General features: G+C 42.2%; 1 protein-coding gene across 1 annotated transcript; it reads left to right on the top strand.

Annotated features, from left to right (window-relative positions):
- The first annotated feature begins 17,219 nt into the window (after positions 1 to 17,219).
- On the top strand, positions 17,220 to 17,606 carry LOC105248289. Its single transcript, XM_025412100.1, has one exon. It carries the CDS (start codon positions 17,220 to 17,222, stop codon positions 17,604 to 17,606), a length of 387 nt encoding a protein of 128 aa, XP_025267885.1.
- Positions 17,607 to 18,588: the final 982 nt, after the last annotated feature.

The raw sequence follows: 18,588 nt of genomic DNA, 5'->3' as shown, positions 1-18,588 counted from the left end.
CTGCGTACAAACATGTTCGGTTTATAATAATATAAACAATCAGCATTTCTTTGAATTGAGATTATGATCGTATAATAAGATGTGCATTATCGCCATATCGTCGTAAACGCCTCGTAAATAGTACGGTACCATATATTTATCGAAAGTATAAGCAATATTGTGTTTGCATGCCCGGTTGATAAACAATATAAACAATAGTACTCAGACTCGTCTTTCACGATTTTTTTCTCGAAGAATTTTTTAACGTATCAGCGCCGATGTTTGGCTGCTTTGTTACCCTTGCTTCCACCGCTCGTATATCAACGCTTTCGCGGTACATCCTCACCCCGATATAAGTAATTTCCGATTTTTCCGTTTCGACATATCTATAACTCTCTCTTCACTGATTTTTGCACGCTCATAATCTAACTACGTGAACGTTAGAAAGGAGCTCTTTTTGAATTTATTGTTTAAATAAAACAATAGTACTTATACTATATACACTTGCTTCCGTTTTTTGTCCTTGTTGTAGGCTCGTGCCTAAATGATATTCGGGATCACTTGCCCTAAGAAGAAAGGCTGCCTCGGAGACCTTTCCAACACCCAAGTTTACTCGACTCAGTGTCTTGCTTTCATATTACTTCCAGTCATTTTTCTTGGTACTCGGACTTCTTCAGTGAGAAACAGCATCTCATATATCGATCATCAGTCGTCAGGTGGAAAAACCACTTACTGTCTCGGCGACACAAGCACCTTCCGATAGTCTGTCCAGTGGGGTGATTCCTACCGTTCTTCTCTGTTACCCCCGTGTGGTCTCTCCAAAAACACGTCGCGTTAGTATGCAATTTCTGCGTGTAACTGCATTGTCAATTCAAAGTAGTAAACCATGCTCTCTTTCGTACCATTAACTGCACTTTCGAAGTGACGATGGAATATTAAAGAGAAGTTGGAATGTTGCGTTTAGAAAATATTTCTTTCCGTTAACGGGGCATCAGTTTTCTAAGTACTATCTTCTTGTACAACTTCTCTCATATCGTAATTTACCATATGAACATAAAGATAAGAGTTATGGGATATGATTAGTTTACTTAATTATCTCATACCTTCCCGACAAAACTTTTGTGCACACTCCTGCCCTTAGTATCGTGGACCTCATATCATTGTATATCTTCTCCAAAAATTTGTTTGATATCCGGTAGTCATAAAGAATTAATTTGAATTAAGCTTCTATTAAAAGTCTATTTAGTATAGTAGACTTCAAGGTCGTTTATAGCGACCGTTAATCTCTCTACTGCCGCACTCCGTATTGCGTGCGTTATATAGGTATATTTCTTCTCCTTCTTTCCACAGGTAATATAACAAAAGGATTGTAAGCTGCATTTCATAATCGAAAATCCCACTCACATTGTCATTGTGATGGGTTGATGCTGAATGAACGCCCAATCGATCGTGCTCCTTTTACTTTTGCTTTGGTGGTGCATCATCAGTCTTTTTCAAGCTAGGATTCATAATGACCCCAGCTTCCACAAAAGTCGGTTCCAAAGGTCTATATTGTGTTAACATGATAAAAAACAAGAATACGACCATGGGAGGTTGGTTGCGGGTCTTCCGCTGTGTGTGCTGCGGTGAGTTGGTCCACATTTCCCAATTGTCACCAGTGCTCATCCTAGAGTTAACGTTTAGTATGTGTGCTGCACTGGCTTCAGATTCACGTTAAGCTTCATTTGATATCAGGTCCTGTGGAGCCTTACGTTTTAGATATATGCTTTTTCCTGTCTTCGTGCTCGCTGACTCACAAATAATAAGTCCATACCAGACGATAGGTTCTTTTTGGTGTCGGGACATCCGGGTTAGTTGTTATGTATCTTCTTCTAGTTAATGTTCACTTTTACATGTAAGGGCCATTGCTCCGAGTGTGAAAAAGTTGACAGGAAAATGGAAAACATCGAGCAAGATATAGAAAAATTTTCGCGCAATTTCCTCTGAAACTCTCGATCGTATTACTCGCGAAGTAGGTTAATAGGAGATAAGATGCGCCAAATCCTTTGATCTCTCGCTTTGCTATTATGCTAACTACTGTTTATCAGCCGGGCATGTAATATAATATTGCGATAAAACATCTAACACGCCGCCGCCGAAATTCCCTCCGTCCCGCGTGACGTCATTCCCCAGCGCCTCCGTAATACCCCGCGCGCTTCACCCCCCCTGAGAGGACCTGAGTTAGAACTCTCCTATATATCCTACTATTGTCAAAATAAAAACTCAAAAAAAATCACAAAAAATTACGTGTCGTGTTAAGTGTTTTTTGCATTAAATAATCCGTTTGTGGTCGTCCGTTTGCTGCATTCTTTAAACTCTGCGCTGTCGCAGCGATCCGCGCTCACTCGCGAACAGCAATCAACAATACTTTTGGTTTTATGGCAAACAAATTATAATGGTGACATGCTACTGTATTATAAGTAAGACAAAAACTATGCATCGTACGATCGCAAAATTTTCTTATCTTCAGAAAACAAGCGAAAGATTAGTATTTATCTCATTTTTATTTTTATTGAAAAATATTATTTTTAAGAAGAAGTAACAATCCTAAAAACAAAAACATTCTTTAATAAAAAAAAATATTTCTATGTGCATATATGATTAACACTGCGAGACTGATAAAAAATTTTCTTGTATAAAATGTGTTATCAAATAAAATATTATTTTGTCGTAGAAATTGTTTAATTGGAGGTAAAATTTTTTTTCTAAACGATAGTATGGATCAAATAAAACTAGATGCAGCGAGATTCCATTATAAAAGATGAGATTTTGAAGATTGCGTGTTCCACAGTTATATACAAAGCATTACGCTATTCCACCTTCGTATTTATTTTTTCAGTCGCATATCAAATAAATTTTTTCGCACAAAAATTATTGCAGCTAAAAATATTTACATTATTTAAAATAATTGGAGAATAACTTTCTCAAGATACTTACGTCTTTAGAAATATTATATTAAATATATGTCGACTTCTTCATCGGCATGAGCCGTTTTTAATAATTTTTTGGAGAGGTAACAATCGAATCACTCGAGACTTTTAATTAAACAAATGAATATGTATATATATATATATATATATTTATAAAGAAAAACGGATCAATTAATATTATAATTAATGAACAGTAATTATCGCGCCTTTAACAACTATCTCACAACACCCTTCAATTTCTTCGCAACTTTACTCGGTCGGAGTCTTTGTCTCGACTGACTTATTCGATTCTCGCGCTCCTGACCTCGTCTTACCGTTAGATTTAAAATTATAACAGCCGCCGAACTGTTGTCAAAACACACTGCTTGTCGCTAAGACAATTAACGCGTCCCTGGCATCATCGAGCGGGCCTCGGAGGATATTCGCGGAAAATATAATTATTCCACATATATTAGGTGCGCAACTAAGTTCTCGCTGCTTTTTTGATGAAAATGCAACTTTATTGTGAAAAAATGGTTACAAATGAATCATTCAAAGTATTGCCCATCGCTAGCTACAACTTTTTCCCATCTTTCTGACAGAACTCGAATACCGTTACGGTAAAAGTGTTCATCTTTTGAGGCTATCCACGAATCAAGCCATTTTTTGATGTCTTCATATGAGCGGAACTGCTGATCAGCCAGACCATGTGCCATCGAACGGAACAAGTAATAATCGGACGGCGCAATATCTGGGGAATATGGCGAGTGGGGTAGGATTTCCCATTTGAGCGTTTCCAGGTAGGTTTTAACGGGTTTGGCAACGTGAGGCCGAGCATTGTCATGCTGTAGAATCACTTTTTCGCATGCAATCGCTTGGAAATGACTTGGCGGGTAACTCCTAATGTTGAAGCAAGCTCTTCTTGCGTTTGGCACGGATCCTCATCGAGCAATGCCTGGAGGCTGAATTGGAATTCAGCGTCTTCGAAGGTTTTTGGCCTTCCTTCACGCGGACGGTCGTCAACATCGAAATCACCGTCTTTGAAGCGACGGAATCAATCACAGCACGTTGTTTCACTTAGAGCAGCATCTTCATAAACTTTTTGGAGCTCTCGATGCGCTTCAGCCGCCATTTTCTTCGAATGAAAGAAGAAAATCAACACTTCCCGCAAATGACGATTATTTGGCACAAAATCAGACATTTTCACACAACCAAAAGTATATGACGCCAAAACAAAATCACTAATGTGTCAAAACGGTTTGTTTACCATATGTCTAAGCTTGGTTTATGACGTTTTGGATATGTCAAAATCGACCAGCACTTACTGCTGGAGCCATTTATTGACAAACAGCGGGAACTTAGTTGCGCACCTAATATAATACTTTGATTTTTCTTGATTTAATAAATTTTATTAAATTTGATAGTGTGTGTTTTTGAGTAATATATATATCGGTCATTCCACGTCAACTGGAATACCTGTCTGCCCAAATTTTAGCGCTGTTTCCAAGAACGTGTGACAGCTTAAAAAATTCGTCTACTCAAGAGCTTTCAAAAGATGTGTGGCATTTTGTAAAAATTAAAAATGGCGGATCTACTATAGGGCCTGGAACTGCCGAAAATTGCATGAATTTCCCGAAAAATCTTAGACATTTCCTTTTAGAAGATGAATTCAGGCTAATAAGACTTTTTTTGAAGGTAATCGAGATCACTGTTCATGAATCTGAAGTCAGGTTAGGTTTTTATTTTTAAAAACCACCCCTTGTGGATGAAATCTAATATTTCAGAAACGGTACATCACAAAAATATAAAACCTGTACTGTTAGTTATGACTTGTAGAGAGACTAATTAAGTAGAAAGACTAATTAAGTATAATAATAATTTTTAGAAACCACTCCTCGGGGATGAAATCTAATATTTCAGAAACAGAGTATCATAAAAATATAAAACCTGTACCTGATGACTCGTGGAAAGATTAATTAAGCATATAATAACAATTTTTAAAAATCACTTCTTGGGGGTGAAATCTAATATTTCAGAAACAGTATACCATATAAATATAAAACCTGTGCTATTAGTTATGATATGTAGACTAATTTACGGCATACTAACAATTTTTAAAAATAAATATTCCTAAAAATTTACAAATATTCCCCCAAAAAGTAATTTAAAGAAAAGATATAAAATTTTACAAAAAGGTGTGATATCCCTCTAAAAAAATCTTACAAAGGTAAAGAAAGTTACACCGAGTACATAAAAAAATATTCTACTTCATATGCATGTTTAAATAAATTTCTTGAAAATAATTTACAGTAATTTTCTCTCAAAATATCATTGTTCAGGATTCGCCCTGAATTTAGAACGAAAATATCACCCCCGTCATACTGGCGCCATCCGTGGGCACTAAATCGAGCTCACAAATATAATTCCGTACGGTGTTTCTTCGAAATCAGCCAGGATCCGCGTGATCGCGTAATAATACATCGTCCTGACCAATTAAAAGCTCGAAACATCACGCGATTTTACGTGCTGAACCGTGATAGGCTCAAATCGGATCATCCAATGCGCCATAGATTCCTTATATCCAGAAGAAAGGCTCTCTCCCGCTGAGTCATTGCAGAATAAGTACGAAGTTATAGTTGAGTCATTGTCGAGTCCTTATCATGGAATCATAAAGAGTCTTTGAAAGGTGCAAGTAATCAAGATTAAATCAGAAGTGAAAAGTTCGAGAATTGTCTAAGTACATCGCAAGTGAGACGTGAAAAGTCGCGAGTGCATAAATTGATTAGTTGCTGTATAAAATATTCGCGAATATTCAACTCGAACTCCGTTGAACGAATCGATTCCATGTTACACGTGAACATTCTGAGCGCGAGTGCCGGGATTCATCGGAGCGCCTCCACTCGGAGCGAGAGATGGAGCCTCTTTCTCATTGAGCCTTCGCTCATTCGTGCGCTCGTGACAATAACGCCGTCTCGCTCGCTTTCACGCGAACCGTGGATAGTGCGGTCTCGCTCAATCTCGCGGACGGACAATAATGCCGTCTCGCTCACTCTCACGCGAACCGTGGAAAGTGCGGTCTCGCTCGCTCTCACAGACAGCCCGATAGAGCGCTGTCTCTCTCTATCTCGCACGTGCAGCCGTGGAAAGTGCGGTTTCGCTCGCTCTCACAGACAGCCTGATAAAGCGCTGTCTCTCTATCTTGCGCGTGCAGCCGTGGAAAGTGCGGTCTCGCTCGCTCTCACAGACAGCCGCAATAAAGCCGTCTCGCTCGCTCTCACGCGAACCGTGAATAGTGCGGTCTCGCTCAATCTCGCGGACGGTCGCAATAAAACCGTCTCGCTCGCTCTCGCAGACAGCTGATGGAGCGCTGTCACTCTCAATCTCGTGCGTGCAACCGTGAATCGTGCGGTTTCGCTCGCTCTCGCGGACGGCCGATAGAGCGCCGTCTTGCTCGCTCTCACGCGAACAGCTGATAACGCGTTGTATCGCTTATATCAAGTGAACAATTGTATAGTGCGATTTCGCCAAACCGAGTACGAATCTCGACGTGCTCAAATATTCGAAATAGAGTCGCATACGCATCGAAAGTTTACAACCTTGTACATATAGTGTAATTTTGCGCAATAAACTTATCGCCACTCGTGTGGATGTCACTGTGTTATAATCAAAAGAGCAATTTTACTTTACTCTATCCCGTCACTCATCCAGTGCGAAATCACGTGATTTGCAAACTCGCAATACCCTCTTGGGTGTGTATCAGCAAAACAAAATCGCAATTCAAAGGTGCGATTCCAAACAATCATTTTTCTAAAAACAAATAATTTTCACAAACAAAATTTTAATAAATAAAATATTAAAACTAAATATGAATTCAATAAGTACTGTAGGAGTGAGACTAGGAGAGTTCTAACTCAGGTCCTCTCAGGAGGGGTGAGGCGCGAGAGGAACCGTGGTGCGGGAGGAGTGAAGTCACGCGCGGGGAAGGAGGAACAGCGGTGCGCGGTGGGTGACGTCATCCGCGGGGAAGGAAGATCCGCGGCGCGAGCGATGGTCGAGGGGGTCCGCGAGGTGAAGGGGAATCCGCGGCGCGAGCAATGAGCGAGGGAGTCCGCGCAGTGAAGGGGGATCCGCGGCGCGACCGATGGACGAGGGGGTCCGCGCAGTGAAGGGGGATCCGCGGCGCGACCGATGGATGGTGATGTGAGAAGGACAGCGCTACGTGTGGGAAAAAGACAGTGCAAAGTGTGTGTGAAGAGGACAGTGCTACGAGTGCAACAAGGATGGCGTTAATGTGGGACAAGGACGACGTATAGGTGGGAGAAGGACGACGCAAAGGTAAGTGAACAACGAACATATTCTAAGCGAAAGAGAGAAAACGATAATATTTTAAGATAACGCGTGCGAGAGAGAACAATAGCGCAAGAACAACGCGAGTGAGAGAGAACACATATGAAAGAGAGAACGATAGCGCCAAGACGACGTGTACAAGAGAGAGAACGATAATATCGCGAGACTTACAATTAGTGCGCGCGCGAAAGAGAAAATGATAATACCGCGGAGACAACACGTGCGAGAGAGAACGATAATATCGCGAGATTTACAACTAACGAGTATGATAGAGATTACTAATTCTAAGCGCAAGAGAAAGAGATAGACTTACAACTAGCGCGAGACTTATGATTAACGCGTGCAAGAGAGAACGATATCGCGATAACTAGCGCAAGAGAGACGCAGGGATGGGGACGCATGGAGAGGCGCGTAAATAATTAGATTTTTTTTTATGAATATAAAATATATAAAATTTATTAAAAATGTGTATGTGTTAATACAATTGTGTGTGTGTGTATGTGCTTAAATTATGATTAATAATAATAATATAATATAATAATAAAATAATAATAATGATATAATATTGGGGGAGGGCTCCTGGATGGCTAAGGGGTCGCTCCAGGAAGTTTAAGGGGTGATGCGCCAGGCTGAGGAGGCGATGCGCCAGGCTAAGGGGAGACCGCTTCTGTAACAGAAAAGATACATATTTTATTAGATTTTAATAATTTATTTTAGGATACTTTATGATATAATATAAATGGAAAGATACTTACAATGTTATCTATTTATTTAATATGTGCAAATGGGACACATGTCACACGGCAGTACTAGAAGTAGAGATTTCCTGCACTCTTTGCATGACATATTATCTATGTTGCAATAAGCTGTGATTCTATGTTGCCGAACAGATGTAGCTTCCAGAAACAATTCCGATAGACTCAGAAAGCAATCAGCGCAATACCTCGATCCATTTTCCATGTAAAAATAGGAAATGCAACATATCTTTGTTGCCTCGCTCAATGTTAATATTTCGGGTAAGTCTAAATGTCGCTGTGTCTGTTGTACTAGTTCAGCATCACTATTGTCACTATCGTAAGCACTGTCTGTCAAGGGTTCTATTTCTACATCAGACCCATCCTCATCTGCTAGATTGCCAATGTCCATATGGTTATCATCATCATCAATATCCATTTGATTATCTTCATCATCAATGATAATAATTTCTTCAAGCCTTCGTCGACGATAATAACATCCATATCTTCATCGTCGATGATGATTACGTCTTCTTCGGCCATTGCACTAACGTAACACACACAAGACTAACGAAACGCAAAGAACAACGAAATAATATTCTAATGTCGCAGACTCCTCTTCATTATATATCTTTTTAATATCTCGCGTCTCATTCCAATTAGAGCATCGCGTCTCATCTACCTCAGCATTTCTCTACATCTTTGGCGGAGCGTGTTGAGAAAAATTGTCGACTATTCTTAGTCATATAGAAGGAAAGAAATCAAATCATAGATGGAATAAAAATAATTATTTATTGCACGCATCGTAAAGAATATCATTTACAGCACATGTTAATAATTCGCAATCGATCAATGATTCGCTGTCAAAGTCACTCTCGCGTATCGTTTTTACAGCATCACATACAGTAGTAATATTACTACGTTGTAATACAGTTTCAAATTAAAAGGTTATGAATATCTTGATGTGCTAGTTAAATAAAGGGAATTTCAAAGAAATATAATCAACCAAACTAGCCAGAAATTGATTTATTAGTACGACGTTTCGACCATATGGTTGTGGTCCTTATCAAGTATACACGATGTAATAAAAATCAGGAGACCGGCATGGATGATAATCTTGTAAATTGCACAAGTCACATTAAACAAAAACGTTGTTTTAACTAAATTTGAATTCCGGAGAGAAATTAATGCGTCTGTGAGAAACTTCGTCAAGAGACACAGTTTCAAATTGTTCACAGTTTCAAATTGTTTAAACTTTTCATTTACGAGATACGTATTCTCGCATAACCAATTGTGCATATGATCGATACAATTTTCAAAATTAAATAAATGTAATAATGTTTCTGGTTTCATGTACACAGAATTTTCGCATAATGCAAGTTTTACAATTTTTGATTGATACATTTCAATCTTTAAATCTCCAATTCTTAATGAGGGAGCAGTCGATTGTAGAAATTGTTCAACGTCTGCTTGCTTCCGCATCAACAAATTCCACGTTGAAAAGGGCAACACTATTTGATTGCCTCGATTATCGCCGAGAATCAGCTCCACGTACGATGCAGCTCCAACGCTTATTCCAATGTCCAAATACTTGTACGACGTCGGGGTTAGAGCGTACCTTCTGCCAAGTATGCGAGCTGCACGACGAGGCTGAATACTATGAAATATAAATAATTAGACAACAATATTAAAAATCAATAAGTAAAAAAATTTTTTAACGATTTAAACTTACATGTCACATTTTTGCTTCTTACACGGTGAAGTTTCACCGTTTCGAATCGGAACGTAGAAATTCATATTTCTTCAGCGATATTTTGCGATTGTAGTATTGCATCAATCGTATTAGAATCAATATCAATTCAAATAGTATCGTAAATTGCGATGTAGAGGGGATTATTGCTAACGCAACATTTTAATTTCCTCCAAAATTTTGTCGCGCCGATGTACGGCTGCGATGACATCATCATCTTCGGAACAAAGATTTAGCTGAATTTGCTAAAATCGAGCGCCGATGTACGGCTGCGCCTGATGCAATCACGTTAAAATTATTCAAATGTATGTGATAAAACGCGAAAAAATAACTGCCAAGGTTAAAACATGCATCATCCCCAATGTCACGTCCGGCGATCCATAGATCCTTAGATCTAGAAAAAATTTTTTCCTTTTTTCACTATCCTCCATCCAATAAGCTACAAGCACAAACCAACATGAAACTAAGAGAGACACGCTTATACGTCACCTATAATAAAATACCAATCTGAGATATATATATATATATATATATATGTATATGAATCATCTATACGAGCGAGATAGACTTATGTGTAATACTTAGGAAAGACAAGGACCAATATAAGGATGTCCTTTTAAATATAAGCTTCTTTTATATAAATATATTGTAAAACATGTCCAAAGATTAGAGAGAATCTATTTATGTAAAAATCATGATAAATGACCAATATTTTAAATAATCAAATAGTTATTGTAATTCTTTGGAAAGGGTCATTTATCGTAATTTATGTAAGACACGACCTTGCAAGCAATGCATTCAGAAACCTAACTAATATGTATTCTTAGAAAAACTTTCTCTTAAGGACCACCCAAGAAGTTCGCAAAAATCCGTTTCATAGCTAAAGAATTTGTTCTTAAAACTCCATCATAAATTACCCCTACTATTCAATTTTAAAAGAGTATAAAAACTCTTCCAACAACGGAACAAGAGCTCTGTTCAACCTCATTCTTGCTCAGTTTTAGATCAGTCAGTCAGTCAGTTCAGATTCACTCTGGACTTAAAATCCACTCAGATTCTTATTCGTACTGTAAACTGCTAGAGCAATTCAAGTCAGAATAAAGTGTTTAAATTTTAAACAAAAGTATATTTCTTTAATCATCATCAATAAAGAAAACCCAATTCAAAGCAGTTAATTATCCTGGGGTTTTACCCCCTTAACCGCAAGAAAAAGAACCCACAACTAAGACATTCTGACGAACTCGGAAAACTGTTGGAAAAGCCTGCCTCACGGAACCAACAGATTGACGTTACCAGAACGTCACACCAGACAAAGATGTAGCTGAATTTGCTAAAATCGAGGGCCGATGTACGACTGCCACTGATGCAATCGCGCCAAAATTATTCAAATGTATGCGACAAATAGTGAAAAAATAACCGCCAAGGTTAAAACATGCATCATCTCCAGACAAAGATTTAGCTGAAAGCGCTAAAATCGAGCACCGATGTACGGCTACCCCTGATGCAATCATGTTAGATTTTTCAAATGTACGTGACAAAACGTGAAATTATCAAGGTCAAATTGCACACGGTACTACGAGGAATTTTTTGTAAGATGAAATCGTTCTAGAATGTTCCATGATAAAATAATGCATGAGACGATATATAAATCATGATAGAGAGACGCACCCCACCAGTAGCTAAAGTGCATCAGGACAGTTATTAGAAACGCTAAATTTTGCAAGTGCACGTTAGCAATATGGAGAAGCAAATTTTGCGAGAACAATCCGCTTTGCTTGATTCGTTGGAAGATTACATTGTGTGGGAGCAACGATGCGACGAGTACATCGAGTCGCTGGAAGAGCAAAGTCGAATCAAACGGCTGCGATTATCGATCGGAAATCGACAATCGCTAATTGCTCGGATCGCGCGCCTCGAAGGTTTGAAAAATTCGGTACGCGGACGTTTCATACACGCGGGTGCTGGATGTAGTGCGCGTCAAAATGCACTTGTGTGGCGCGAAATCGACCGTTGTGGTCGTTGACTTATCTTTGGCTCACCCGCAGGCTCGCTCGACCCGAAACATTTGCCCTTAAGGCACCTGTTCTCGGGATACAAGTGTTACGCCTTTCCTTCGGCCCATCCTTCCTCGGCCTGGACGTAACAGTATTCTATAGTAAATTTTCCAAGTATTTGTATTTCGGCTATTGAAGAGATTTCGAGTATACGTACACCGTGCGGACTTTCTATCAAACTAATCAACACGTTTGTCTTACCACAGTTTGAAGGGCCGCAAACGATACCGCGTATAGTAGTTGGTAGCATGTTTCCATGCTTGCGTAATTTTTTCTCCGATATTAGTCTATCGTCGAAATTTGATTACCTGCGCTTTTCGCACGAACCGCATGTTTTCTCTTTCGAATTAATTTTGCGAATGATCACGAGGGGGAGACTTATTTATAGAAGTGTCTCGACTCAAAACCGCACAGTATCAAAAATGTTTCTCCTTCTGTCGGATGAGAGAGACATTTTCCGACTTACCGCCGAACAACTGCAGTATAGCCCAAAGATTCTTTTACTGCAAAATTTCGGTGATTACGTGGAACGATTGTGGGACAAGCTTCCGAATATATAAAGGCTGATTCGGAGATTCGACAATATCGTTCGTGCATACGACATTACAACCAGCCGTGGCAACGAACACACACCGACGACACCACCGTTAATAAAAGATTGCTACGAATGTCAGCGAGAATCGTAAGAGGCAGCGGTCTTTTAAATCGTGCTATAAACGCGCTTCCCATCGAATTACATATTCCCGGTTATCAGTTTTGCGGGCCGGGAACTCGATTAGAGAAATGATTGGCTAGAGGTGATCGAGGCATCAATCCATTGGACGCAGCGTGTCGCGAACACGACATTACTTACCCGCGATGCAACGTCCTCGACCAACGTCATATCGCATACTAGCTGCAAGAGCGCGAGAACGCATTATCGCGAGGGATTCGACTCTCGGTGAAAGAGCAGCCGCTACGACTGTATGGGCGGCAATGAAGGCAAAGACAAAACTCGGCATGGGGATGAAAAAGCCATCGACAACAAAGAGGAGGAAAAAACGAATACTTCCAGTAGCGAAACGTGGTGGTATTTTACCACTTTTACCGTTGTTGGGAGTTGTCGGTTCATTGGCCGGCGGTGCGGCGGGAATCGCAAAGGCGGTAAACGATAGCAAGGCTGCGCAACGTCAGCTGGAAGAGATGCAGCGTCACAATCGCGCTATGGAAGGTCGCGGACTTTATCTCGCTCCGTACAAGCGTGGACACGGATTTTCAACAAAGTCTGAGAGAAAAAAAACGTTGAAAAAACATTAAAAATGCCTACGGGTGCGACAACTAACGTGCAATTGGAACAATTTGCGAAACGTATGCGCATACCTTTCTTTAGAGGTGTTTTCATGCGCAATAATTTACCGATAAGCGGTGTACGACGAAACGAGAGCGGTATCGTCAATTTGGATGATCCCGGTACTCATTGGGTAGCATACGCAAAGAGGGGTGATCGTGTCGTATATTTCGACAGTTTTGGAAATCTTCGACCACCCAAGGAACTTGTGCGATATTTCGGACGAGTGAAAATTGAATACAATTACACATCTTATCAAAGTTATAATCAGAGTATCTGTGGACAGTTGTGTTTAAAATTTCTTCAAACGATCAATTTAAAGCCTGACAATCCATCGTCATGACTCAGTATTCGATCGACATGTCAGTGACACTTACGTTGACTGGCAAAAGCAGCGTTCTCACTGTAAGCTTTTTCCCCGCTATAGATTTGACCGATGCCGATTACGAGCTCGGATTAACGGATTTTGAAACTTATCATACGATTCCGAACGTAAATTTTTCGAATAATAAATTTTATTTTGGCAATAACGACACGGAAATTACGATTCCCGAAGGATCGTATGAATTGCATGCCATAAATGACTATCTCAAACGCGCAATTTTGCGAGAAGAATACCTTTCCAGAGATGTTGAAAACGATTATGATGAGGAATATCCAATAGCGCTCCGCGCCAATCACAGTACGCTAAAGAGCAAAATCAAATGCGGCTACAGAATAAACTTTACCAAACCCGACAATGTAGGATCCTTGCTTGGATTCTCGTCGAATCGTATATTGCAACCTCGCAAGTGGTATGAATCGGACGAACCTGTTAATATTATAAACGTAAATATTATTCATATAGAATGCAACGTGACTACTGGTGCGTACTGCAACGGTATGCGCGTACACAGATACATGAATTTTCACCGAGCGTACCGCCAGGATATAAGATATCGGAAATGCCGGCACAGATCATTTATCTGCCGATCGTCGTACGGAGCATTACGGATTTAACGATACGTATTATCGATCAAAGAGGTCGATTGCATGATTTTCGAAGAGAGGAAATTACCGTAAGATTGCATATACGGCGGCGAAAAACATAGTATGCTTGTGCTGAACGAAACAGAGTACGCGAGAGACAATACTATTGCGGTAAGGCGAGCACTATCGGGTGACAATAATAAGATAGCCGTTAAAAAAAGCTGAGCGCGTTGAATCGTGAATTTTTGAAATCATTGGGATTCATCGTACGAAAAGAATGATTGATATTTTGAATATCGGAAGTGATCCAGTCTTTGACGATCGCATCATCAAGATTGAGACTCATACGTACAATCCGTACGCTAATACGACGCTTGGATACAGTGACGAGATACGAATTCCTATACAACATCAGGATTTGTACACGTTACCGTGCGAAAGCTTTCTTTACATCGAGGGAAGGTTTAATGTGTGTAAAGCGAATGATGAAATGAAGGTTGTATTGGGAAACAATTGCGTCGCATTCATGTTTGATGAGCTTCGATAGGAACTCGACGGAGTAGAGATTGATCGTAACAGAAATGTTGGAATAACATCGACGCTCAAAAATTATGTTTCTCTAACACACCAGAAAAGTAAACTTGAAGAACGCATCGTGGGAATTGACGTACGGTGACAAAAATTATTTCAACTTTTGCGTGCCGCTCAACATGTTGCTGGGATTTTGCGAAGATTATAAACGCGTTGTGATTAACGCTCGTCACGAATTGATTTTGATACGCGCAACGATAATAATTGTCTATTCGGACATCCGTCGAGAATTTGTTAATGCGGAAACAAGCAGATGTTGAACAATTTCTACAATCGACTGCTCCCCCATTAAGGATTGGAGATTTAACGATTGAAATGTATCAATCAAAAATTGTAAAACTCACTTTATATGGCAATCTTTGTACACCAGAAACGTTATTACATTTATTTAATTTTGAAAATTGTATCGATCATATGCACAATTGGTTATGCGAGAATACGTATCTTGTTAATGAAAAATTTAAACAATTTGAAATTGTATTACAATGTAATAATATTACTACTGTATGTGATGCTGTAAAAACGATACGCGAGAGTGATGTTTTTAACAGCGAATCATTGATCGATTGCAAATTATTAACATGTGTTGTAAATGATATTTTTTACGATGCGTGCAATAGATAATTATTTTTTTTATGGTTTTATTTCTTTCCTTCCATACGAATAAGAATAGTCGACAATTATTCTCAACATGCTCCGCTAAAGATGTAGAGAAATGCTTAGGTAGATGAGACGCGATGCTCTAGTTGGAATAAGACGCAAGATATTAAAAGATATATAATGAAAAGGAGTCTGCGACGTTAGAATATTATTTCTTTCGTTGTTCGTTTGCGTTTTATTAGTCTTGTGTGTGTTACGTTAGTGCAATGGCTGAAGAAAACGTAATCATCGGCAATGAAGATATGGATGATGATGATGACTGGATGGATTCTGTTGAGGTGGAAAAAATTGAGATTGAGAAAGAGAGGATAGCGAAATGGAAGAAATTGTATGCGAAGGAAGAATCATCTGATAAGGAACCTGATTTTGATTTTCGAACTAGTGGTGTTGAAGAATTATTTCAGTATAAGACGGAACAATTTTCGAAGAAGAATCTGGAAACATCAGTCGTTCAATTTATAAGACATCAAGAATTCGACTTGAAAAAACCTCGCACAAATTCGTTGAAGAGATTTTTCAAATCTCGAAAATTTTGTGCGAACTTAGTTGTAAAATGTGGTATAAGTTGGTGCATGTATAGGGAAGATCCTAATCACACTACAGTAAAATGTTTCGGAAATAGACTGTGTGAACATTTTGAATCATGGAAATGCATAGAAAAATTCGAAGAAGATGAGCATATGAATATGCTACGACATGACTGGGAAACGTTGAAGGTAAAAATATTTTTGTTGATGTGTAATAAATTTAAACCACTTAAAATTATTGTGTTTAATTTCAGAGTTTACGAGAATATATGAATGGCCGACAAGAGGATAAACTGATATGCGAATCCACAAACCTGCGCCAAAATATTGTTATAGTCTCACAGACTATAACCTATATATAATTAAAGTATTAGTGCATATATATAATTAAAGTATAAAGTAAGCGTCAGCATAAAATATTATTGGTAAATGCGACAACGAACATTCACCTCATAGAATCGCTGTCTCAGCATACCACGCGCGAATTCGATAAAAAAACGGAAGTGCAACGAAGGATTTCGACATCGAATCACCTTCGCTTGCACTTTAACTTGACCGCACCATGACCCCGTAAGGCCATGTTAGTAAGCGGCAGGGATGCAAGATTATCTCCGCAAGCAACATGCCACGCGTAGTGGAGAGGGTAACGGAGATGTGTGCGTAAGCGTACGTGTGAGCTCGGCGCGAGCGGATGGAGGTTAGTCCATCCTCGTTCCGGCCCATTTGCCTGTTGGACGAGGCGGGGAAAATGTTGGAAAGGGTGGTCGCGAGCCGCCTCGTCCAACACATGAGGCGGGTGGGACCGGACCTGAGCGATCACCAGTTCGGCTTCCGCGAGGGACGGTCCACAATCGACGCGGTGCTTAAAGTGCGGTCCCTCGTGGAGGCCGCACTGGTAGATGGCAGGGTGTCGGTGGGGGTATCGTTGGACATCGCGAATGCGTTCAACACCCTGCCTTGGGGGTGCGTTCGGGGGGCGCTGAGGAGATTCTGCTTCCCGGAGTACCTCCAGGTGATCGTTCAGGATTACCTGAGCGGCCGGTCCCTGTCATATACGGACAGGGACGAGGCCGACAGGACGAGGGGGGTCGTGTGCGGTGTCCCGCAAGGATCGGTGTTGGGGCCGATCCTGTGGGACATCGCATACGACTCAGTCCTTGCAGCGGCCCTCCCCCGGGGGTGTCGTGTGGTCTGCTATGCCGACGACACGATAGTCCTGGCGGAGGGGGACGACTGGGAAGAGGCACGTTAGCGGTGGCATGCGTAGTGAGGGCCATTAGGGCTCTCGGCCTCCGGGTGGCGCCGCAAAAATCGGAGGCCATCGTCTGGCACGATGGCTTCCGAGGGCGTCCACCCCCCTATGGTCCCCAGACTGACCCAAACGGCTATGGCCTTGGGTCGTCTATTGCCCAACCTGGGGGGATCAGACGGGAGGGTGAGGCGCCTCTACGCCTGGACGGTCCACGCCATGGCCCTATATGGGGCCCCGGTGTGGGCCGGACAGCTGGGGGCCAGCGCCAAGCTGCGCGGTATGTTACATCGCGTGCAGCAGGTGCTGGCCCTTAGGGCCGTTCGGGCTTATAGAACGATCGCGTTTGAGGTGGCCCTGGCCCTGGCCGGGATCCCTTCCGCGGAGCTCCTCGCATCTGCACTCGCTGGGCAGTACCGGCGTATGCGGGAGCTCCGCGAGAGGGAGGGAGTTTTTGACTCTCCCGGCTAGGACGAGGGAAATGGTGAGGCGCCGGTTCCGGCGGACGCTCGCCCTGGAGTGGCAGACGCGACTCCAGGAATACCAGCAGGGGGCTGGTGCGAGGGTCGTCGGCGCCCTGGCGCCCTGTCTGTCAGCTTGGACGGACAGGCGCTGGGGTGGGCTGTCGTACCACATGACGCAGGTGCTTACCGGGCACGGGTGCTTCGGTTCGTACCTGTGTGGCATAGGAAAAGAGGTTACGCGGCGGTGCCACCACTACCCCGTCGAGGAGGACTCGGCGCAGCACACACTGGAGGATTGTCCAGCGTGGGATGTGCTGCGCCGTGACCTAAGGGAGGTCTTAGGGCGGGAGGACCTCTCGCTCTCTCGAGCTTGGTCAAGGCCATGCTCGAAAGCGAGGGGAACTGGAGGGCGGTTACCACCTTCTGTGGGGCCGTCCTCCGTATTAAAGAGGAGGCGGAGCGGGAGAGGGGCCCTATCGCGGGCGATTAAGGGCACCTCGGGGAACACGCCCGCCTCCACCGCGCCGACGGAGGGGTGAGGTCGGGAGAGGTCGGGGCCACCGCGCGGAGGAAGAAGCGAGCGAGGAGCCGGGGCCGCGTCCGGTGAGGGTCGCGAGGCGACGGGTGGGACGCGGACCACGTGCAGGGCCAAGCGGCCAACTCTCTCCTCGTGAGGGAGTTGGCTGATTGGATCGGGGGGAGGGGCTAGCTAGTTAGTTAGTTAGCCTTCCCCTTTCCCCGGGATGGTAGTGGCCCTGTCTCTGGCGCGGTTATGTGCCAGAGGCGGGGTCAGGCGGAGGTGGGGGCCGACTGTAGTTGGCTATGGTGGGTCCTCATCTCCTGCCACCCTTTGGCCTTCGGGCCCGAGGAGGCACGGCCGCCCTGTTGGTGTTCAGGGGTGGCCGTGAATGTAGTAAGTGCGGGGAGCTCGCGACGTGCGCGGGCTCCTGCCTGAGGGCGTCCTGACCGGGTTATCGGCCACGGACGTC

Source organism: Camponotus floridanus, unplaced genomic scaffold (genome assembly GCF_003227725.1).
Source record: "Camponotus floridanus strain SB8 unplaced genomic scaffold, Cflo_v7.5 scaffold476, whole genome shotgun sequence".
NCBI lineage: Eukaryota > Metazoa > Arthropoda > Insecta > Hymenoptera > Formicidae > Camponotus > Camponotus floridanus.
This window is presented reverse-complemented; position numbering and strand designations above follow the sequence as displayed.

What these genes read in the sequence shown, in the direction of transcription:
- LOC105248289 (XM_025412100.1), top strand. Translation starts at nt 17,220, where the DNA reads ATGGCTTCCGAGGGCGTCCACCCCCCTATGGTCCCCAGACTGACCCAA.